General features: G+C 45.9%; 1 protein-coding gene across 1 annotated transcript in view; it reads right to left on the bottom strand.

The window, feature by feature from the left end:
• Positions 1 to 25,318, bottom strand: part of COL22A1 (collagen type XXII alpha 1 chain) — a 224,738-nt gene that overhangs the window by 173,226 nt on the left and 26,194 nt on the right. The window contains exons 9-10 of the mRNA XM_084847960.1: positions 3,022 to 3,075; positions 1,969 to 2,022 (exon numbers count right to left, since the gene is read on the bottom strand). Of these exons, the coding sequence (XP_084704086.1) occupies positions 1,969 to 2,022; positions 3,022 to 3,075 (108 nt within the window). The remainder of the gene's footprint in view (positions 1 to 1,968; positions 2,023 to 3,021; positions 3,076 to 25,318) is intronic.

Genomic DNA, 25,318 nt, shown 5'->3' with positions numbered 1-25,318 from the left:
TAGTGGTTGGCACAGTTCAATGCCCATCCTGGTTTTCCCTTTTGCAGATATTCCAATAAACGTGGCCCAATTTCAATCCAAGCACTTGTGTCTGTCTCTTTATTACCCATCTCCACTTGCAAACACACACACAGTACTGTATTAGGATAAGTAGATCTGAATTGTTTCACAGTAGGGAAAATGTCTGAAGAATGCTACCCCAGGTTTGTCTCAGTTCTGACTTTGAGAACAATGGAGAAACATGTTCCAGTCTGAGGTACAGAGAATGGTCCGCACTGCTGCCTAAGACAGTGCTCAAATGGCAAAGGGAGACCAGACCCACATTTTGTAATGCCCCATTAACTACTGATATGTTTGTTTTGTAGAAGGCTATGTATGGGGCTATGATTTGACTAAAATTGGAAGAAGTCCAGTGTTGGGACTTGTGGGTTTCATAAAGGAACCTCTCCCTTTCCCTCCCTCCCTCCCACCCCATCAATCAAATATTGTCCAGAGATCTCACAGAACCACTATTACCAGTTAGGCTGCCCAGAAAATGGTCAGAAGCCCCATTCTTTCCATATCTAGTGCTGAAGCTAAGGAGATCTGGACCTAAACACTGCCAAGAAGGGAGGCCACATGTGACCCATACACAAACCATTTTTCTGGTGTTCCCCTGAGGAAAAGAATGGTAGAAGTGCAATAAAGAAATATTACACTTGAGTGATATTTGGGACAATTTATGTCTTGGCATATGGAAGATAGAAAATATACCAAAATATAGCTAAAATAATATTATCAGATATTTGTGGGCATTTTCTATCTACTTCACCAGTTTGCCTAGGGATGTGTGAACCCACCCCCATCCAGGTTCTCTGGGCACCCCCCTGCCCCTGCCCCCACTTGCCCCAGACTGTGCTCAAGCCCCTCCCATGCTCAGCAAGCAGCCCACACTCACCCCGGCGGCCTTGCTGAGCTCTGCGGTTGCCATTTTTTGCAAAATAAAACGGTGATCACAAAAATACACATATTGGTATATGTGCGAAATGCACATTTTTTGTGTGAATGTGCATATCTGCTTTTGAGTGAAAATGCCCATTCACAAAATGTACATTTTTGCACACATTAATATGTGCATCCACAAAAATGTGCATTTCGCACATACACAAATATGCGCATTTTTGCGACCACCATTTTATTTTGCAAAAAATGTTGACCGTGGAGCTCAACAAGGTCAGTGGGGTGAGCGTGGCCTGCTCACTGAGTGTGGCCAGGCGGCAACTGGGGGAGAGGCTTGGCAAGTGGGACTCCAGGGTGCGGGCAGTGGTGGTTCCGCTGGATTCCCAGATGGAATCGGGCGCCCGCACCATCCCTACATTTACTTATCCCAATTGGTTTATCGCTATTTCGCTTATGTCTGGGATACATTTCCATTTTGTCAGGGATATGGAAGACAACACTCAGCCTAACAAGGCTTCACTGATCCTCACCATCCTTCTTTTGCATTCTGTCAATTCTGCTTCATTGTTAAAAATGGGTCCTTTGATCGCTTGAAGGTGTAACACTTTGATCGCTTGAAGGTGTAACACAGATCCCATCTGAGCCCTATTCACCTCAATCCCTTAAATTTTAGCTGGCAAACTCTTGTTTGAGTTGAAATAAACACCTGAGCTTTGCGGAACTGATTGCCCCCACCGCCACTGTGAAGTCTCTAGCCACAGAATAACTCTCTACCAGCATTCTAATGAATGGCGATACACATTCCACCTCTGAACATGCAAGAGCACTTAATCCATATGAAGTCTGCCATCTGCCTTGGCCCAGAGACAAGATTGCTGAGGTTATTAACCTGCTGCCATTTGTTTCAGCTGCAGTCAGAATGGCAACACTAATCCCCAAGACATGCTCTGTTCAATACACATTGATTTGCAGCATCTGGCTTACGCTATGAGGAAAAGGGGATTACAAGGAAGGAAGATAAAAGCTTACAGCTTCTCCTTTGGCACCGTCCCTCCCTGGAATGCCAGGTGCACCGAGGGAACCCTAAAAGAATAAGAATTACCATAATAGCATTAATGGGTAACCGTCATCAGAATAAAATTAGCACTGACTGAAAGCAGAAGAGTATGAATAATATACACGGCAGGTCTAATAACTTTTGCCCCAAGCGACATTAACTTGTGGGCTCAAATGGTCATGCCCAACCCCCAATTTCTGGTATTAAGCACTGAATTAATTACTAGCTAAATGCTTTCAGAGTGACAGCTGGGACTATGATGGTGTCCTGGCCTGGCAAGAGACCCTCTCCCCTTTCTCTCTCCAGCATGGCCAGGTCTAGACAAGACCACTTTACCATCTTGTTGGACTGATACTCTTTGGACTGCAGGTGGCAGATGGAATTTTTGAATCCTCCCTGTCCTTGTGTATGTGCGTCAGTCTGGCTGCACACACACAGTCATATTCATGGGAGAAATGGCAGGTCAGGAAGAGGGCTAGGTTACATTCCTAGTCCTTGAGATCTAGGTTTGATAGTGAAGGGAGTTCTTAGAGAATATATAAGAAGTAACAGTCTGTTATGTGTTCCCTCACTGTATTTGGAAGTGATACTATCCAAATGCTGCAGAGGTGGGCAACCTGTGGCCCTCTGGATGTTGTAGTTGGCCTACAATTCCCAGCATCCTTCACCACTGACTATGCTGGCTAGAGCTGAGGGAAGCTGTAGGCCAAAACATCTGGAGGACCACAAGTTGCCAACCCCTGATATACAAGAAAGGTTTTCATGGAAGCTCAAGTAGCTGATTATCAAACAGATTATCTATACTAGGATTTATTGTTAGTGTATATTGTAATTTGTGTCATTTATATGTTATGATTTGTTGTTGTGCTAAAACCTTTGTGATGGACCAAGAGGCTGAACTGGCTGATTGGAGATACTTTGGAAAAGTCGTTCACAGATTGCAAGTATTATTATTAGCCCACAGTTGTGTAGCCAGAAACTAATGACAAATGTTTTCTTCTGCTACTTTTTGAATGGATTGTTACCTTTTCTCCTCTCTCACCCATCAGTCCAGGTAACCCTTGGGCTCCTCTTTCACCCTAGAAAAAGAAAGCGGGGGGGGGGAATGATGACATTCATATAAAATATAATACTACCCTAGAATGGATTGAAGAGAGAGAGAGAGAGAGAGAGAGAGAGAGACTGGGCTTCCTTTAAAGGAAAGCTGCAAACCTCAGGATGCTGAATACCAAACTCCATACTTACGGAACTTATTAGCACAGCCACAGACATGACACATAACCAAGAACACCAAAACATGTACAATAGTTCAGGCAGCAATCACAAATTCTCTAGGGAACAGACTGAATCTTGGTCCCCTACAGGACACAGAGAAAGATTGTGGGACTGGAATGGGTTATATACAGTCTGCCTGATCGGCTTTCCACTCTCAACCAGCCACCTTACATGCCACTTTTGGTTGAAAGGTGGGATATAAATCTTTTCAAAAGTTTTAATTGTTTTAACATTGTGTTTTATTCTTTTATCTCTGCTGTTCACTGTTCCAAAATCCTTTGATGTTGAGCGGTATATAAATATTATAAATAAATAAATAAATAAATAAATAAATAAATAAATGGGGCAGGGGAGTGATTTGATTTCCTTTCCTCCTTCCTATTTTTTTTTTTGGGGGGGGAGGGGAATTGTATGAAAATAGCAGACCCCATAGAGGTCTCCAGGCAAGAAACCTGCAAAGTTTCAAAAGGATAGGTGCAGGGACTAAGAATAATGCTGATTGAAATCCAGTTTGAAATGTGTAAAAAATAAGTGAACCATAGTGGTGCTGGAAATACGTATGGTTTGGTTTTGGTTTTCCCACTGCAAGAGAGAGGAATTGATTTAATAACTGAGAAAGGGAAAAGAAGGATTTTAAAATCATGAACAAATTGAACTTGAAAGAACCCCAACCCACCCTCAGCTTAGGAAGCTGCCTTATGCTGAGTCAGGCCATTGGTCCATTGTGTTGATCTGGGGTTCTGATTCTGTCAGTTCCGAGTCATCAATCAGATTCTTTTGATTACCAAAAGGAAACAAGCCACTTGTGCAAAAAGAGGACAGTTTATTGGATCCAGAATAGCAAAGAAAGTTCACACCTCCCTTCTGGTGACAAAGCAGTTGCCACACCCTGAATGTCTATCTGGGTGCCCAAGATAGATGAAGGCTGTTCCTCAAGACCATAAGTTTCTCTAGGCCAGTAGCATGCATATTCCTCCTTAGAGTGAGACCAGAGATCAAAACTAGCCTGCTTCATTTTATAGCTTTCTCCCTCCCCTCTCTCAAACCAACAGGCTGGCACATAGAAACACACTCTCCTCCTAGAAGTGGGGGCCCAGGCCTGCCTCCCCCTCAAAGGTTTTCGAAACATCCCAGCCTAGGAAACTAATAAGAGAGAGCTTCTAGCTTTCCTACATAGGAATGAAATCCTTCCATCTGATGGGTGAGATAAGACACCACTCTCTTTGAGAAAAGAGTGAGGTAACCAGGGTGAGGTACACACAGTTGCTGACATATGAAACTGCACTTGCTTGATACCAATTAAAAGTATGTGAGAGGCTCACTCTAGAAGCCCCCCCCCCCATCAAGGGGCCTATTTGCGTTAGCTAAAGCCTGCTAAGCTCTACAAAGGCAGCAATCCTATGGCAGCTAGTCAGCGGCTAGATGGCCATGGGATATGTCAATTTCCAGGAACTGACCTCAGAGCCCACGCTCTGAGGCTGGTTCCTGGAGAATCAACCTTCCCCCCCCCCTCCCACACTGCCTCACAGGCAGCTCAGAATGGCCCCATGCTCTGCACTCAGAAGAGGAGCACAAAGTGGTGAAAACGGGGCATTCAGGGGGCGTTCCGGGGTGGGGAAGGTGGAAATGCTAGTACAACACATCCTATGTGTTGTCCAGCAGCCACTTCCCCCGCTCCGTCTTCCTGCAGCTAGACAGCCAAAATTGGCTCTCTAGCCGCAAATGCAGGGTGGCTGAAGTGTGAAGGGGACGATTCCCTCCGTGCTTCTCCTGCTCTGCATTGGATAGGTGGTCGTCTCCAAGTTTGGAGGCAGCTGCCTATCCTCATAGGATTGTGCCCTATGTTAAACTACACAGGTCTCTAGGCAGTCTGTGAAGCCCACATTTTCTTCTCACCAACACACTACATCCATCTAACCCAGTATTGTTGACACTGACAGGCAATGGCTCCCCAGGGTTTCAGATAGGATCCCTTCCCAGCTGTATCTGGATATAACAGGGATCAGACCTCTCATATGCAAAGCATGTGCTTTATCACCCTGAACTATGGCCCCTCCAACCAAACACAGAACCTCTGAATTCTTACTTGCTTGCTATAGAACAACTTAGCAATTGAAAAAAAGGAAGTTGAGAGAAACAGGTCTATATAACTCACAGTCCTTCCCCCGAAGTATAGTAATTGGAAAGCTCCTGGTAAAATGTGCCTGAGAATTAGGTGGACCAGTCAGTCAGTCAACCACACTCCTTATCAGTGTTTACAGAGAAAGAAAACCAAAAGGCTCAGTGTTTGGAGACTGACTGCCTTTCTGAAGTCCAAATCACTGACAAAGCTTCATGTGGGGTCCAGCTTCAGTTCTGGCCACCTCAGAGACCACATCACTTTGGGAACCACCAGAAACATCTAAAGGATTCCGATTTGGCTCAGGCCAAAACCTATGCACATCCCTAGATGAGAGTGTGCAAAACATCACCTGAAATGTGCCGCCAAACTTATCAGTACTCTTTTTCCTTCCTTTGACATTTCTCAAGGAGGAGTTTGCCTGAGGAGGAACATCTAGGTTCATGAATTTGCTTTAGGAAAAATCAGGTGGTGACATAGGGATGTGCCAGAGTCCACTCCCAAAATGTTGCTGATGTTCCAGAAGGGTAACTCCTCTAATTCACTTTGCTTTTTGCTTTGAAGTGAAAATTTGGTGGCAGCTCAAGAGAAGGGAGACATTTACTAATTAAAGTAAGTTATAGAACAGAGTTGCGTTCTCTGGCTGTTTTTCATCCATTCTGACTTGATTTCCTTTTGATGGCCAGTTTTCCTCTATTATTACTTTGTCCATCCTCAATGGAGATGTAATGCCCATCTTCATAAAATCACAGAGTTGGAAGCAGCCTTGCAGGCTCTCTATTCCAACCCTTTGTTTGATTGAGAAAATTAAATGCAACCAGCATTCGCATCTTTTCATATGCCATGCCCTCTGCTTTTCCCTTTTGTAAAATTAATGAGGATCAATATTTTCTTGGATGTGAATAAAAATGAAGGAACTGATTTCCGCCTCTTCCCAAGATCAAGTACATTATTTTGGCCATGGAAGCCGTTTCAAAGGAGAGGGCAGGCAAGAGCTGATGAACTGGGAATGAAAGAAGAGTCAGCTAAGGGTGCTGGAGAAATTCAAGATTGATTAAAATGAGCTTGGATTTCTAAGAATCCGACCTGCGGAATCTTCTGCAGAGTGACCCCTTCAGGCCATGCGGCGTCCGTGGGCTTTCGGACATTTTTTTTACTTTCCCGAAATTTACGCATATAAATCCGTAGAAAAATACATACGTTTCTGCTGAGGAAAAGTTGAATGGAATGGGGAGACAATACATTAAATGTTACGTACTGAGGTAAATTATGTAAGTACTTACATGAATACTTACGTAAATATTTACATAATTATTTCTATACTTTTCCACATGACGGAAAAAAAAAATTCACATCCGTCTGTGGGCAGAAGACAGAATGAAAGGCACCTGACAATCCGCGAAACACAGACAGAGTGGATTTTACACTGCCCGTACATCCCTAGAGTCAGCTAGTGAGTGACAGAAGATTCTGGCAAAAGAGACCTCCCAGGAGCCTTAGATAACACAGCTTTGTTTCCGAGACCATTCAAGGCTACAGGAAGGTAATTGGTCTTGCTTACGGCTGCCAGAGTCAAAACCAGGAAAATCTCTTGGGCCTTTCACAGCTGAGCTAAAAGGAGAATTTTGGCAGGTTCAGCTTACACCATGATCAAAAGAGTTGCACTTGTTAATATCTTCCTCTTAGTACTATATTTTTCTCTTACTCCTGCCCCATATTGTGCATATTTCAAATCTACCATTGTTGAAACATTAGTACCTTGCTATACATGGGAACAATGAAAGGGGTGCCCATTAGTAATGTACGGACTGTGTAAAATCTGCTCTGTCTGTGTTTCATGGATTGCCAGGTGCCTTTTGCTCCATCAGCCACTCACAGACAGATGTGAATGTTCTGTACTGTTCCCCATTCCATTCAACCTTTCCTCTGCAGAAACTTACATATTTTCCTACGAATTTATATGCGTAAATTTCAGGAAAGTAAAAAAAAAAAAAATCATCCAAAAGTCAATGGACTCTGCGTGGCCTGAGGGGTTCGCTCTGCAGCAGATTCCACAGGGTGGCTTCCTAGAAATCCAAGCTCAGTTTAGTCCATCTCAGATTTCTCCAGTGTCCCTAGTGCCCATCAGACCATTAGGTCTATAACAGGGATGGGAAATTTTGGAGGGCCTGAGGCATACTTTCTGTACCCCCCACCAGACCTTCCCATGGGCCACACTCCTGTCACTGTGCTACCAAATCTTCAGCAGCACGGTGGGAGAAAATTGGCAATTTGCCACCCAAATTCAGTGGCAAACAGCTACAGAGCCTTTGTGAAAACAAAGCCAAATTTGAAAACAAGCCAAATTTGTCCGTTGAAAGGCTCCATAGTGGAGCTATTTTTTTTCTCTTTTTTTGACATTGGAGGGTCCATGTTGCCCACCCCTGTTTTAAAATTACCCAGCTGCACTACTGCTTGGAACCAATAGAAGAAATACCCTCATGTCATTTGTAGAGCGAATAAATACAGCATATAGCAGGTGGTCCAGAGCCTTCAGTGAGGTGGTGTAGTGGAGGCTCACAGAGATGCGGAACTGACACTTAAATCATCACAATAGGTGACGGGGAAATGAGTTTACCCAGCAACAATATATTATTCCCTATTGTAATGCAAAGTAATTTGAGGTGGCTCAGTCCTGAATGCACAATTAAGACTCTTAAAATTAATGACGATAAAACTAAAATTATGATGCTTGCCAAAAGACCCCAGAGACATAAATGGTTCTTGGATAATCATTGTATGCACAAGGCCCAACATAGAAGTATTTGGTTATACATTTCTCGGAGGTGGAAGACACATAGATTGTTGTCTTGGTTGCTTCTAGATTGGCAAACGCTTCTTATACCTGCTTCCAAACCAAGGGAGGCCAGCACTGAAAATACTTGATCTTAGCACAAATTCTGTATGGTGCAGAAATTTGGGGGCTCAGTAAAAGTTATACAGAATATATTTCTCAGAGGCATTCTGGCCCTTCCTCCTAAGCACTCTATCTGCTCTTCTTCATGCTGAAGCGGGGCTACCATCAATGTCTGGCAGAGTGAACAAGATCATTTTCTTTTATCTGAAAAGATTCATTAGCATGTTTGACTATCATTTGGCTAAACTCTTCTATCTAGAACAGAAGAACAGGGGTAGTTGGACTTCCTGTTGTTTTGAAATACTAGCCCATTTTTCTCTTTCATTGGCTTCTTTTCATCTTAGTGGGTCTGTTAAAATTAGAGATGGGTTGTACTTGCAGGATGCCATTAAGGATGTTGAAATCATTCAGCAAGCAGGATTTAGCAGGTGGTACAATCTTTACAAGGGTGAGCAATCTTTCGCTAATTATCTTAATTCCTTGACTCACTCGGAGCTAAGGAAGGCATTTATGGAATTATGCTTCCAGACTATGACTTCGGCATATCTGGATAGGAGGTATATAAATGTTCCCATATTTCAATGTCTCTGTTTATGTGGGGCTCCACAAACAGAGGATATTAATCTGTCTGTCTGTCTGTCTGTCTGTCTGTCTGTCTGTCTATCTATCTATCTATCTATCTATCTATCTATCTATCTATCTATCATCTAGAATTTGTGAACTGTATGCCAGTCCCAGGAAAAGATTTCCTGTACAATTGCTGGGAGGAATGTCTGATAGAAATTTGGCTGAGCAGATGTGTAAACCACTTGTACATAAAGATCCTTACATAACTAACCAATTAGCTTTATTCACACAGTGGCTGCTAAGAAGATTAGAGCAAAGGTACTAAAAACTATTGCCACAGATTGTGCACACAGTGAGATGTTTGGAGCAGCTTGTTCAACCTTTTTCTTTCAGTGACTGTCATTGCAAAATTGTACGAACCTACAGTTAGGGATCTCACAAGCACCCATTTGGGGGCTTGATCTCGGTGAGTTCCTGCCAGTCCGGCCCCCTGGATACCAGTCTATGGACCTCCACACTTGCCCAACCGGGCATGCTCCAATTGGGGCAAGTGCGCTGGCCCCTGCTCCTTGCCCAACTGGCAGCTTGACCTGTTCCATAAAATCAGCCTTATTAATGATTATGTGAAATCGGCCTTTATCGAAAAGGCCCCCTCCACTTGCGCTGTTAACCCTTCCTGCTCTCCCCGCCAGGAAGGACAGTGTGAGGGGCAGCTGCCACAGGCCGAGTGACCATGCTTCCCTCTGCCAGTGCCCAGTTGTCTCAGTGTCAGCAGTGGCAGGATGGGAGCCAAGTGGGAAGCACCATGGTGCTTGCCCCTCGGTTCCCATCCTGCTGCTTCCACTGCTGCAGCCGCCAAGCAACCCTGCCACCCTCTGCCAGTGCCTGGCAGAGAGACATGTGATCGCTCTTGACAGCTGCAGCTGGGGAACAATGGGAGCTGAGAGGGAAGTGGCATGGCAGTTCCCTCTCAGTGCTCATCCTGCTGCCTCTGCTGTCGCAGCTGCCGAACAACCCCACCCCCCTCTGCCAGTGCCCAGCAGAGAGCGGCGCGGTTTCTCAGTGGCCGCAGCAGGATCGGAGCCAAGAGGGAAGCACCATGCCACTTCCCTCTTGGTTCCCATCCCATCCTGGTGCCTCCACTACCCCAGCGAGCCGCCATTTTGTGCACAATGGTGGCTCATCGTGGAAGTGGACTGCCGCTCACTGGGCATCCGCAAACCACCAGGTGGCTCATGCCCCAGCGCAAGCAGGGGCAGGCAACCAGCGGGGGACTGTCAAGCAGGGCATGGGGTGGACCCAGGTGAGTTTGCCCATCCCTACCTATAATTATATGCAATAGAATTGACTGGCTGACTGACTAACTCATTAGTTTTACAAAAGACCTGCTCCTGAAGGAGACAAAAGCTGCTAGAACTGGCTTGTTGATATTCATCAACATAGCCACCTGATTTTGGACTCTCCTTTGGGTTGTGGCTATGGGGAACTGTCATGATGAATGCCTGCACTTCAAAATATATCACTATATCACTTGGGCTCAGGCAGATATCTTTAAGGAGAGATGTGACGGCCAAATCAGCCTTGACAGGGCCAAGGTTGTTAGTTATGTAAATAGCAAGCACAGGGAAGACAGATGAGCTTTGGGGCTGGTGTAATGAGGAGAAAGATTATAACTGTTTTTGCCCCTGCCATGGTCCTGGGGGAAAAAACAACAACACCCCTCTTAAAGCTCTCCTTGCATTTCAAGGGAAACTCCCATTGGCACCAACAGAGGCTTCTTTTGAAACGCAAATGGCAGCTTCAGAGATGCAATCTGGGGGGACCATGGCAGGGACAGAAACAGTTAAATTTCCACTCCCATGCACTCACACATACACACCTTAATAATGTGCACATAAATAGCATTCATGCAATTACCATCATGTCTAGTTTTGCCCTGAGCTGTTACAAATATCCCTATTTTCTTGTGAAAAACACTGGAGGACATGCATGAAGGTATCTATTTTCTCCCAAGTCTGAATAGGGAAGTTAGAGAATTCCGCCACAGATCCCAGGGGGGCCGAATTCCAGTGAATTTGCCCCCCGGAATCCGTGGCGGAACGGAGCCCCCCGCCCCACCACCCCGGAAAAGCCCCGCGAAACGGAGCCTACCTGGCTGCAGCGGAGGCGGCGGAGGTGGCTCCGGCTGCTGCGGCTGCAAATGGCGGCCATTGTAGCGGCTGCCATTTGCATCCCTATGCGGCCCGTGATAAGCTATGTAAATATTTACGCAGCCTATCACGGCTAAAGCAGGGACACAAATGGCGTCCTGCATAGGGGGCGCCATTTGCGTCCCTGCTTTCGCCATGATAGGCTACGTAAGTATATACGTAGCCTATCATGGGCTTGCGTAGGGATGCAAATGTCATCCCCTATGCAGGAGGCCATTTGTGTCCACAGCAGCCTGGCAGCAGCTGGGGGCCCCACTGGGGGTTGGCTCAGCTGGCAGCTTCACGGCCTGGCCATGGAGTGGAGCCGATTGGGTGTCAGGAGCACCCTAGCTGCCTCTTGCAGTCCCCTCCAATAGCCAACTCAGGACACAGACGACTAAGATTCTTTCCGAGGCTTTATTCCTTTATTACTTTATGATAGGGATGTACGAAAGTTCCGCCACAGATCTCGGGGAGGCCGAATGCCAGCGCATTCGGCCCCCCGAAATCGGTGGTGGAATGGCCCGCCCCCCCCCCCGGGGATAGGACTTACCTTGGGCGGATCTTCCTGGCGGCAGCGGCTCCTGTAGCGGCTGCAGCGGAGGCGGCTGCGGCGGCCGGTCTTCCGATCGGCTGCCGCCACCACCATTTACAGTTAAAAAAAAAAAAAGTGATAGGCTACGTAAAGATTTACGTAGCCTATCACGGCTAGATTTAAAAAAAAAACACCGTGATAGGCTACGTAAATCTTTATGTAGCCTATCACGGCTGACTTAAAAAAAACAACAACGCGCGTATGCAAATGGCGGCGGTCATGGCCGCTGCCATTTGCGTTCCTTATTTTGGCACGTCTTAGTCTATGTAAACATTTATGTAGACTAAGACGGCGAAAATAAGGGGGATGCAAATAGCGTAGACGCTACGCTATTTGCGTTCCCCTTATTTTCGCCGTCTTAGTCTACGTAAATGTTTACATAGACTAAGACGTGCCAAAATAAAGAACGCAAATGGCGGCGGCCATGGCCGCCGCCATTTGCGTACGTGCATTTTGTTGTTGTTGTTTTTAATCAGCCATGATAGGCTACGTAAACATTTACGTAGCCTATCACAGCTGTCTGCAGGGACGCAAACGGCGGCGGCTACTGCCGCTGCCATTTGCGTCCCTGCTAGCCAGCAGCCGGATGTCCGGCTGCTGGCGGAGCCAGCCAGCGGCTCCACAGAATCCTTGCGGAGCGGAGCCAGCTGGCCAGGATTCCGGGGGGGAGGAACGGAGCGCCTCCCCCCCCAGCCAGGATTCCAGGGGGAGGGACGGAACACCTCCTCCCCAGCATCAACATAATCAGCGGAAAGGTAAGTCACTGTCGTACATCCCTACTTTATGACTCTTGCAGATACTAATCACTAGCGACTAAGCAAGGAACTGCACTGGGGATAGATAGCAGAGTAGCCCAAGCTCCAGGTAAGGCAGTTGGTCCCCATTTGAAGGAGAACTGCAAGAAGATTCTGAACTTATGGACTATGGAGAGATCCTCCCTCTTTCCCTTGGGTCCTCGGGACGCAACCGTTGTCTGAGCGCCAAACAAGCGGATTGCCTCCTTTTCGCGCCCTCCATCTGTCGCCGCTCCCTGTGTCTGCACCGAGCATCCCGCAAGCCCCCCTCCAGTGCTCTCTCACTGCCAGGGTCACTATCTATCCCAGGAATGCTGGCAGGAGGAATCTCTGCCAGCTGCTGTGCTTGTGAGAGATGAGCGCGCTCCTCTCCCACGGATTGCTGTTCTTCCTCAGAATCAGAACTGCTCTGGGGCTCTATGGGCTCAGTTTTCACCCTGACACTGGGCAGGATTCTGGGGAGGAGGAACGGATGACCTCCCCCCCTGTCGAGGATTTTGGGGGGAGGAACAGATTGCCTCCCCCCACCTGCAGAACCCGGCGGAGCCAGGTAAGCGGGGTTTTGTACACCCCTAAGTCTGAATCAGGTCCAAAGCTTATGGCTCATTAGGCCATCTTTAAACGTTCACCCCATTAGAGTCATTGACTCTTAACTACATCCTGATCATAAAGATTCCCTCCAGATTTCAGATCCATGAGCTGATTCACATCTCTCTTTTTTGGCCTATACAAAACTGCAGTCCTGTTTGCAAATGTACTATGTACTCAACAGCTGCTGCAATAAACATTAATGATGAATGCTTGAAAGTGCTACACGGAAGCTACACAAATCATTGTCCTCTTGAAAGCTCAGGTGCAGATGCCTATTAGCTTAATTAGATTAAAAACCTATTAATACCTTGGCAGAAGTGGTACCAAAGTGGGGGCTGAGTTTTGAAAACAGGTAAAGCAATTCATCACACCTAATATTTTGCCTTAGAACATTTGTCAACAAAGGGGGCAGAGAGGGAACGTCCCGTTTTGCAACCATACTGTATTATCATTTAAGCAATTAAGGAATACAGATGCCTTATGAATCTCCATCTGAAAGGTCAATCAACATACAAACATGAGATAAACAGAATAGAAAGGACTCAGATAAAAGGACAAGGACTATTATTATGATTCTAATTATGAAATAATTATGAAATAATTAGTGTGTGTGTGGGGGGGGGGGAATTCTTAAGCAAATTCTCCTAACTCATTTTTAGTTGTTAAAGAAAATCAAATTTATATCCCCTTGATTAGAAATTCCTCGGTAATCTCAATTATGGAATGTTGAAATATGAATTTATATGCTTATGAATGCTGGGTTTAGAGGGTTTAGAGTTAAAAAAGGGGGTAAAGTGGAGTAAAGTTGGGCAATCTGATGAGTTAATATGCAGCACTGTCTCAAAATCGGCCAAAAAGACTTAAGACTTAGGTATTATTATTATAATTATAAAAAACTTTTAAATCAGTTTTAAATGGTGCCATTTTGGGTGACATTTTATTTCACCTCAACCTAAGTCTCTTCATTTCTTTAGATATCATGTCACCCTACCTCAAAACACAAGGCAGCCTGTAACATTAAAAATCAACACACACACACACAAAAATAAGCTGGCTTGCAGAAATTGTGACTCACCAAAACAGAAGCAGCTCACCAGTCACAAATAATGGCCCACCAGGGACTCAAAAGTCACCCTTTTTCGAGATATTCCAAATTCTCCCCACTCATATTTCTCCCAGAATTTTTGGTTTCCAAAATGAACAATGTGCGAGGAATCCTTTGTCATTCCATTAGCAGTAAAACAACACACAATAAGAATCTTGACCTCGTTTAAGGCTGCTTTACTCAGTGTGCCCACCTGCATTGGTAATTTAGTCATGGGGAAAGATGCAAATGAACTGAATGGATCTGAAACTGTGGCAAACTGTGCATGCTCCAATTCCAGCAACAGCAACAGCTGGATTTTCAGACTGCCTTTTAGGATACATTATTTTAGGATTAATTTTAGGATTAACTAGAAACTCTCCTAGTTAAAGCAGAATTAGGGGGCACAGTACAGAGCAAATTTCTAGATCAATAAAAGAATGGAATGGAAGAAATGTCCACAAACCTACCCATTCTTGCTGTCCCATGGAGGCAGCAAAAACGGGAGTTGTCAAGGAAATAGGATGCATGGCTGGTGCTCAGTGTTCTGCTCAGTGAGTCAAGCTACACAAACCTCGATAAAGGCCTGTCGGAAAACCTGGGAGTCCATTAGAAAACAAAAATCAACAGCGACAGACCACAAAGCAACTGTCCCATCTGCTTAATTATTTACAGAGTCTTTACAGCCACAGAGCCTTGCAAACAAATAAATAAATGCTGAAACCCATCTTGATCTATGATGAAATCCTACGCAAATCAATCTGATAAAAGGGGCAGGGTGGACTGTAACAGAAGAACCCCAATTTCTGGCAAGGATTGATGAACTGCAGTGACCAGCTTATATACCACTCCCTGCACATGACCGTGACTCGGTACACCAGGAGAAATTCCTAGCAATATTTACATCAGTATCTGGAGTCACTTTCTGATAATAGGGATGGGCAGTTCTGACAATTTTGGTTTCTCTCAGTTCCTCATTCTTCCAGTCTTAAGCTCAATTTGTTCTGAGAGATTGAGATTTTTTTTTACAAGTTTGCATGAAAATGTGCAAACGTTTTGTTGACATTTCTCCTAATATATGCCTCCTCACTTGCGGCACTCACCATGTGGAAGCATCTCCCCAGAGAGATCACGCAGGCTCCTAAGGCTTCCACTGACAATTGAAGACACACTTCCATGACTGCTAGCACTGTCAGCTACCCTTGATTATTTAAATGGGATTTAGGGAGCAATCCTATGGCCACTGTCAAGGTGATGCATGCCATATGCCAGCAAATTTGGAAAACACAAGAATGGCCAACAGATTGGGAAAAAATCAACTTATATCCCCATACCAAAAAAGGGAAGCACCAAAGAATGTTCAAACTATCAAACAGTGGCACTTATTTCACATGCCAGTAAAATAATGCTCAAGATCTTGCAAGGCAGACTTCAGCAATTCATGGAACGAGAATTGCCAGATGTACAAGCTGGGTTTCGAAAAGGCAGAGGAACTAGAGACCAAATTGCCAATATCCGCTGGATAATGGAGAAAGCCAGGGAGTTTCAGAAAACATCTATTTCTGTTTTATTGACTATTCTAAAGCCTTTGACTGTGTGGATCATAACTAGAGACCAAATTGCCAATATCCGCTGGGTAATGGAGAAAGCCAGGGAGTTTCAGAAAACATCTATTTCTGTTTTATTGACTATTCTAAAGCCTTTGACTGTGTGGATCATAACTAGAGACCAAATTGCCAATATCCGCTGGGTAATGGAGAAAGCCAGGGAGTTTCAGAAAAACATCTATTTCTGTTTTATTGACTATTCTAAATCCTTTGACTGTGTGGATCATAACAAATTGTGGCAAGTTCTGGTGGTATGGGGATACCAAGTCATCTTGTCTGCCTCCTGAGGAATCTTTATAACGACCAAGTAGCAATGGTAAGAACAGACCACGGAACAACGGACTGGTTTAAGATTGGGAAAGGAGTACGGCAGGCTTGTATACTCTCACCCTACCTATTCAACCTGTACGCAGAACACATCATGTGACGTGCTGGCCTTGATGAAGCCAAGGCTGGAGTTAAAATTGCTGGAAGAAACATTAACAATCTCAGATATGCAGATGACACCACTTTGATGACTGAAAGTGAGGAGGAGCTGAGGAACCTTATGACGAAGGTGAAAGAAGAAAGTGCAAAAGCTAGGTTGCAGTTAAACCTAAAAAAAACCAAGATTATGGCAACCAGCTTGATTGATAACTGGCAAATACAGGGAGAAAACGTGGAGGCAGTGACAGACTTTGTATTTCTAGGTACAAAGATTACTGCAGACGCTGACTGCAGCCAGGAAATCAGAAGACGTTTACTTCTTGGGAGGAGAGCAATGACAAATCTTGATAAAATAGTCAACAGCAGAGACATCACACTGACAACAAAGGTCCACATAGTTAAAGCAATGGTATTCCCCATAGTAACCTATGGCTGCGAGAGCTGGACCATAAGGAAGGCTGAGCGAAGGAAGATAGATGCTTTTGAACTGTGGCGTTGGAGGAAAATTCTGCGTGTGCTTTGGACTGCAAGAAGATCAAACCAGTCCATACTCCAGGAAATAAAGCCAGACTGCTCACTTGAGGGACTGATATTTAAGGTAAAACTGAAGTACTTTGGCTACATAATGAGAAGACAGGATACCCTGGAGAAGATGCTGATGCTAGGGAAAGTGGAAGGCCAAAGGAAGAGGGGCCAACCAAGGGCAAGATGGATGGATGATATTCTGGAGGTGACGGACTCGACCTTGGGGGAGCTGGGGGTGGCAACAGCCGACAGGAAGCTCTGGCGTGTGCTGGTCCATGAAGTCACAAAGAATCGGAAGCGACTGACTGAATAAACAACAACAACCTATGGCCACTAGACACTGTCTAGAGGGCAGGCCATAGGATATGCTCTTTTCTGGGAAACGACCTCGGAGCCCACACTCTGAGGTCGGTTCCCTGAAAACCAACTGCCCCTCCTGTCCACACTGCCTTGGAGGCAGTGCAGAGAAGCCCCATCCTCCATGCTCGCAAGAGGAGCGTGGAGGAACTGAAAAGGGGCGGGGCGGGGGCGTTCCAGGGTGGGGAGAGTGGAGCTGCATGTACGACATGTCCAATGTGTCGTACGGCAGCTTCCTCTCCTGGTCAGCCCCCCCCCCTGCTGCCGCTAGACAGCCGAAAATGGCTGTTTAGCGAAAAATAGGAAGGCAGGAGAGGCGCAGAGGGAACTATCCCCCCCGCATACTTCTCTCGCCTTGCTTTGGATAGGCGGTCGCCTCTGATTTCGGAGGCAGCCACCTATCTAGTTAGGATTGCACCCTTATAGTTTTTAATTGGAAAAATCCATTGTAAAATTCATAGAAGTGCACATTTTGAAGGATCACAGAGTTTCAGTTCACTTATTGGTTTGAAAGTGCAAAATTGGATACATTTACATGAGAAAGCGAACCAAAGAATATATCCCCCATGCCTATCCTATAACAGGAAAGACTGACACAGAGCTGATAATAATTTGGTTGACCTCGCCTCCCTGTGCCCAACCTCCCATAAGTCCCTCCAGAAGGAAGCTGCTTGTAAGTTGGTGTGAGTGTTTGGCCAATGATCTGACTGCTTCATATGTGCCTGTGTGTGCCCCTCGTCCTGTGTGTGCCTTGCTTTGTCTTGCATTCTTTGTGAGCTGGACTCTGCTACATCCCCTAAATTTCTCTTCCCTGTCTGGCTTCATCTGACGTGATGTCCCTGAACACAATCCTGTCTCACTTCGGCTGTAGATCTGATCTCACTTTACCTCCTTCTTGGATCAGATTCCACCCCAGAACAGATGTTGCCAAGTCTCTTCATCAGCCTGGAATATCTAGGCTGCAAACCTATACACCATTTACTTGGGATGATGCTCCAACTAAATCAATGGGAATTATTACTAAATGGTGCAGAGTGCTGCAGCCTTGCCCCCAGTACTCGACATAAAACCTGGACTTGTAGCTTCTGCTCATGACATAATAACAAAGTGTTGTAATTATAAATTAATTTATTTGCATTTTCCAGAATTCACCTTTTCCTCCAGGGTCATAGACCCTGTGTCTGAGAAGTGTTACCCTATAGACACTGCACAGTACCAACATAAGTTTTACACTGCAGCCAACACACTTACTATTTCTTTATACAGGATGGCAGATGCCCTCTCTTTTTTTTCCAGATCATCACACCAAACCTAGAAGGATCTGTGTGGAGAGTTGAAGGAAGAGGCAAAAAAGGCCCGTCTACTGCAGAACTAGACGTTAACGTTGCTATGCCCAGCCCCTAGGAAATGAAGGTTAAATATTGAATCCTAATTAAGTATCTCCCCTCCTTTTTCCTCTTTAGCAGGATTAGGAACACAGCAACTGGTCCTATACTGAGCCAGTCCATCAGTCCATCTACCTCAGTGTTGTCTACACTGACTGGCAGCAATTTTCTGGGGCCTCAGCAAGGGGTCTTTGACTGCTCTGCCTGGAGATGACAGGGATTGAACCTGGAACCGTCTGCATGCAAAACATGTGCTCTGTCACTGAGCTATGACTCATCTCCATGGACTGCATCTCATTTTATTCATTCATTCATTCATTTCTATACCACCAAATAGCCGAAGCTCTCTGGGCTCCCTCATTCCAGATCAGCAGCAGTTCCTAAATATATTTGAGAACATCCCCCTGCCTCCTGACAATGTTCACCTGGGGGCTTGGGGGGCTGCAGTGATGGGGGAGCAGACATCTGTTGGATTATGATGGGCCCAGCTAGTGGTGTGGCTCAGCCCCATTGAAGAGAACCTCACAATTAAATCATGAAATTTGAAAGCCAATATCTTGCCTCGCATGGCCTGGCCTCATTCTGGCCTGGTTGGCAGCATGAATGGATCTTCTCTGGATGAGATAAAGCAATAGGTATAGTGGCCTCCAACTCTCCCCCCCCCCGCAACCTTTTTATAGTACCTGTAATTAAATAAAGTTCTGGCCAAGTTTTAAGACCAGTGTATGTTTCTTCCTTATGGAATGCAACATTTCACACCACACCAACTGTCACTTGAAAGACTCATGTGGGAAACATCTTTGCAGTACTGAGGCAGCCAGCAGATGTCAGTGCATCCCAATAAAAAGTTGCCTGACCAACCAACTAATGAAGCAAGAAAACAGAACAGAAACAGCTGCACTGCTCTCCAAAATGATGTAAAGCAAAATAAAACTGCAAGCCCGCAAGCCCTGTGATTCCTGCAGTGCTCAGAGATCGGCTGCTATGATACACAATTATGTGATCTTGAAACAATTATGTGCTCATTATTCTGGGTCAGTGAATAATAAAAAAAAAACCCTGTAATTACAGCATTTAAAAGAAAAAAAAAACTCAACTAAACCTTGGTTCTCTTATCTAAGTATGGAACTGTGACTCTTAAGCAAGAGAATTGTTATTCTGAAAACTAGAGGCCTACAACAAGGACTGCTCCCCATGTCACAACAAAATGGCATAGGGATTCACCTGAACATGATTCCTTTGTCTGAAAATGCAAGGTGAAAAGAAAAGGAAAAAAAAGATTATGTATAACTAGCTCACAAGAGAGTAGAGGAAAGATGCTATTTAAGCAGCCATATGTGTCAATGGTGGAACAGGCCTTAAGTTGCATCATGATTGCAATGTTGCAATGTGCTCCATGTTAGGGATGCTGGAGAAATTCGAGACGGATGAAAATGAGCTTGAATTCCTAAGAATCCAAGCTGCGGAATCTGCTGCGAAGCACCCCCCCCTCAGGCCATGCGGAGTCCATGGACTTCTGGATGATTTTTTTTTTCCTCAAAAAATTTGTTGTTGTTCAGTCGTTCAGTCGTGTCCGACTCTTCGTGACCCCATGGACCATAGCACGCCAGGCCTTCCTGTCCTGCGCTCTCTCCCGGAGTGTGCTCAAGTTCATATTCATTGCTCCCCCCAAAATATACACATATAAATCTGTAGAAAAATACGTATTTTTCTTCTGAGGAAACGTTGAATAGAATGGGGGACAATACACTAAATGTTATGTACTGAGGTAAATTATGTAAATACTTCCATAAATGTTTAAGTAAATGTTTACTTAATTATTTCTGTATATTTCCACATGACGAAAAAAAAATATTTGCATCTGTCTGTAGGCGGATGATGGAACAAAAAGCACCTGACAATCCATGAAACAGACGGAGTGGATTTTACACAGTCCGTACATCCCTACTCGATGTAGGGTTGCCTTTGAAAACTGTTTGGAAACTTCAGCTGGCCCAGAATGCTGTGGACAGATTTAGAGTCAGTTATCATCTGAGTTTGGTTCCATTACGGCAGCAGCTTCTGTTCCTGCCATTGGTAGTATGCTTGTTATGATGGCATTTAAACGGGGCAACTCTGGCATCAATGTCAGGGGTGGGGTCAAGAAATCCATTTGCTGATGGCCCACAGCCCACCAGGGGCACACTGTCTAGAGCCCCATTAACGTACTCCTCCTCTGCACCATTGCAACCTCTCACTCTGGTCCAGAAAATTGAATTGGTGAGGAGGAGGAGCGGTAAATATCACTGCTTACTTGCTCACTGGCTCTCTGACTGTCAAATAAGCAAGAGGTAGCAATGATATATTTTGGCCACCTAATGCGAAGAGAAAACTCTCTGGAAAAGACCTTGATGCTGGGAAAGACTGAAGGGAAAAGGAGAAGGGGACGGCAGAGGATGAGATGGCTAGATAGCATCACGGATGCAATGAATATGAATTTGAGCACGCTCCGGGAGAGAGCGCAGGAAAGGAAGGCCTGGCGTGCTATGGTCCATGGGGTCACGAAGAGTCGGACACGACTGAACAACAACAACAACAAAAGCAATGATGAGTAAGAGGAAGAGGAGAAATAGAAGCTGGTGGCAACTGCAGTGAGAACTTGGACCCACTTAGCGAGGGGGCTCCTTGGAGGTACCTTGTCCAAGGGCTCTCAAAAACCTGGAGCCAGCACTGACTTGTGTTATGTAGCAGGGTGAAGTGACCTTCTTCAGGCCGTACCACAGTGAGAGATAGATGAAGGCAGAAGCTGATGTCAGAACGGAGCAGGAGTGGGGGCGTTTGGGCTCTGCTTCAGGCAGTAAAAGGCCTTGAGCCAACATTGCCTTTAAACATAAAGCTCTAAGCAGCTTGGGCACAGGATTCCCAAATGTTTAAGTCTCCTGTGAGCGTCTTTGAGATCTTCAGTAGAGACTCTCATTGAGGTCCCACCAATGTCTGAGTTTTATTCAGCTGGGATGCTGGAGAGGGCCTTCTCTGTGGCGATGCCTAGGCTTAGACTCTCTTCCAAGGGAGAGTGCTCTCTTTTTATAATGGCCCTCCATTGCCATGTGAAGGACTTCCTATTTCTGCAGGCTAGGTTTTTACAAGGGATGGATGGATCACCCCACACAGCACTCACTGGACCCCCAGCATTTACCCGACCCAGGCAAGCAGCATGGGGTGAGCTGCTGGGTGGTCTGTGGTAAGCTCGGCAGTGGTACGCAGTTGCCTGCTCTCTCAGCAAGCCACCATTTTCCACTCAAATGTCTGCTCATTCTTTTCTGTAAGTATCCTAATTTTGCAAACATGGGCCTTAAGGGGGCCATGTCTGCAACATTACAGGCATAAATACCTAGAATGTTGCAGACATGGCCCTTTTAAGGCCCCTATTTGAGTAAATGGGATACTTATGGAAAAGAACACGTAGCCATTTGAGAGAGAAGGCAACTAGGTGAAGGAGCAGACATCTGCGTGCTTGCCTGGCTTGGTGCATGGGTACCATGGATCAGCATCTCAGGGACCGAGCTAGTGATATCTTGCCAGGCACTGAGCCCAACCGGGTGCCCTGCCATCCCTAGTTTTTACATCTGCCTTGTACATTTAGTTCTGAAATGGTTTTATCTGCTGTTTTCACCTTGTTACAGATAGTAATTTGTGCTTTTGATATATTATTAATTTGTTATGATGTAAGTCGCCTAGGGTGGTCATGTGTCCCCTATCACAAAGGGCAGTCCTCTACTTGAAGGCTCGCCAGCTCTATCTGAAGGTGTCCTCTATTTACAGGCCTGTCCTGTCCAATTCTAGTTTAAAGATGAAGAACCAAAAGTACTGTTGCCCATCCACAGTTAGCACCTGAACAATAGGCTGGGCAGGCATCTGGGGCACCTGGTCACAGTCTTCCAAACTATGGTGAGATATCCAGTACTTCTATTGAAAGTATAATAGTGATTTCTAAATTTGCATCTATACATATAAATCAGCCTACACACATTCTATGAAAATTGCTGTCCTCTTTTGTTCTCTTTTGGGGCAATGTATAAGCGACCATATGGACTTGAGCATGCTCCGGGAGAAAGCGCAGGACAAGAAGGCCTGGCGTGCTATGGTCCATGGGGTCACGAAGAGTCGGACATGACTTAACGACTGAGCAACAACAACAACATATAAGCGACCACCCTCCACCTTGAACAGGGTAAAAATATAAATACGTATTAAGTTCCCTGGGGTGCTACTCATGTAGTGGCTCTGAGCTGGTGGCAAGCCTTTGTGAATGGCTGATACGTGCGCGATGGGATGAAGCACCGGAAACAACAGACTCTCTCCTCTCCTACAAATCTATGATCAGCCTTCCGTTTATTTGGCAGACCCTGACTGTAACAGTTCACAACATGAAAAAGTGACAGAACATTGGCAAGGGGATTGTTTATTCTTTCTTTCTTTCTTTCTTTCTTTCTTTCTTTCTTTCTTTCTTTGTTACATTTCTATACCACCTGTGATGCTCCTGCCCTGGGTTTTACCTTCTCCAGCTTCCCCTGATGAAACTGAAAAGAAAACCCCTTGAGGACGTCTACCTCTGCTGGGTCAGTTGTACTCACTGACACACACAGCTTCATCCTCTTTTACTCTCTGGGTGAAAGAGATAGAGAGCGGAGGACAGGAAGGCCTGGCGAGCTAGAAGAGTCGGACACGACTGAACGACTGAACAACAACCCAATACAGCAGAAGTAACAAGGAAATATGTTTTTTGTTGTTGTTGTTTTCCTAACGGTAGTGCAATAAAACAAACCAAGACATAGGATTTTGTAGTTAAAAATAAAGATTTATTTAATACAAGAGGAATTATATATTATCATTAATCCATCTATGCTTGGTCTTAACCTACCTACCTACTCTATTCCTTCTAAATTCTAATCACAAAACCCCACTCACTAGATATAGCTTCCTCAATCTCTAAGGCCCTATCTGACTAACTGACTGCCAGTGCTCTCCTTTTATAACCTCAGAATACACACACACACACACACACACAATCCCTTCCCACCTTTCACTCACTCCCTAACACTCCGGTTACCCTATCTTACCTGGATCTTATTTAACGATGCAAACACATCCATTAATATAATAGGCATCTGCTACACCGCCCAATAGCAGAAGATATGTATAAATCATTGGCAAGACTATCATCTGACCCCCTCATGCCAGAACCTGGACCCTTGCAGCCCAACAGGATCCAGCAACGCCGATGCTGACCTGCCTTGCCTGGCTCATGGCACCCCACTGCTAACAGCAGGCTAACCTAATCACAGTGGCACACTTCTGACAGGAGCCAAGCAACTGCTCACCTCCCACAAGCTAGGGGTATATGAACCCCACCTACTTGAGTCCACCGGGGGGTCTGCGGAGGGGAGGAGATCCATTTCTCCCCCCCCCGGAATCCTCCCTGGCCAGCTCCGCTCCTCGGCAAGTCCGCAGAGCCGCCGGCCAGGTCCGTCGCCTGCCAAACTGCTGGATTGCGGACACAAATGCCATCCGGCATAGTGGACACCATTTGCATCCCTGCTCTTTGCCATGATAGGCTACGTAAATCCTTACGTAGCCTATCAAGTGAAGGGACAGGGACGCAAATGGCGTATTTGCATCCCTGTTCCCTTGCATGATAGGCTACGTAAAGATTTACGTAGCCTATGACAGCAAAGAGCACGGGCACAAAGGACAGACCCAGCAACGGACGGACCCAGACCCAGCGGCAGCAGGTAGGATCCGGCCGGTGCGAACTTCATGGGGTGGCGGAGGTGAGTGGTCCATTCTGCCACGGACTCCGGGGGGCTAGATTCTAAGAATCCAGCCTCATTGGAGTCTGTGGCAGAATTCTAGGGATGTTCAAAAGGCACTTACCTTTCACGGATTATGTTTATGGTTGGGGGGGAGGCGTTCCGTCCCTCCCCCTGGAATCCTTGCTGGGGGGGGAGGCGCTCCATTCCTCCCCCCCCCCGGAATCCTGGCTGGCCGGCTGTGCTCCGCAGGGATTCTGTGGAGCCGCCCGCCGGCTCCGCCAGCAGCCGGACATCCGGCCGCTGGCTAGCAGGGACGCAAATGGCGGTGGCCATAGCCACAGCCATTTGCGTCCCTGCAGTCAGCCATGATAGGCTACGTAAATGTTTACGTAGCCTATCACGGCTGACTTAAAAAAACAACACAACAACAACGCGCGTATGCAAATGGCGGCGGCCACGGCCACCGCCATTTGTATTCCTTATTTTGGCACGTCTTAGTCTACATAAACATTTACGTAGACTAAGACGGCGAAAACAAGGAGAATGCAAATAAACACTATGCTATTTGCTTTCCCCTTATTTTCGCCGTCTTAGTCTATGTAAATGTTTATGTAGACTAAGACGTGCCAAAATAAGGAATGTAAATGGCGGCGGCTGTGGCCGCCGCCATTTGCGTACGCACGTTGTTGTTGTTGTTTTAAAAAAAGTCAGACATGATAGGCTACGTAAATATTTACGTAGCCTATCAGGTTTTTTTTTTTAAACCTAGTTGTGGTAGACTACGTAAATCTTTACGTACCCTATCACATGTTGTTGTTTTTTTTTAACTGGAAATGGCGGTGGCGGCAGCCGGTCGGAAGACCAGCTACCGCCGCCACCAAACCACTGCCAGAGCCGCCGCCGCCAGGAAGATCCACCCAAGGTAAGTCTCATCCTGGGGCGGGGGGGCAGGCCGTTCTGCCACCGATTTCGGGGGGCCGAATGCGCTGGCATTAGGCCTCCCCAAGATCTGTGGCGGAATTTTCGTTCATCCCTACAGAATTCTCTGCCATCCCTACCACAAGCACTAGATGACCGCTATGTTAAATTTCCCAGAATGCCCTAGGGAGCAGAATGCTCC

This window comes from Heloderma suspectum, chromosome 4, assembly GCF_057233095.1.
Source record: "Heloderma suspectum isolate Gila_16-S chromosome 4, 16-S_ref, whole genome shotgun sequence".
NCBI classification, from domain to species: Eukaryota; Metazoa; Chordata; class Lepidosauria; order Squamata; family Helodermatidae; genus Heloderma; species Heloderma suspectum.
Note: the sequence above shows the minus strand (reverse complement) of the source record. Positions and strands in the feature narration are given on the sequence as shown.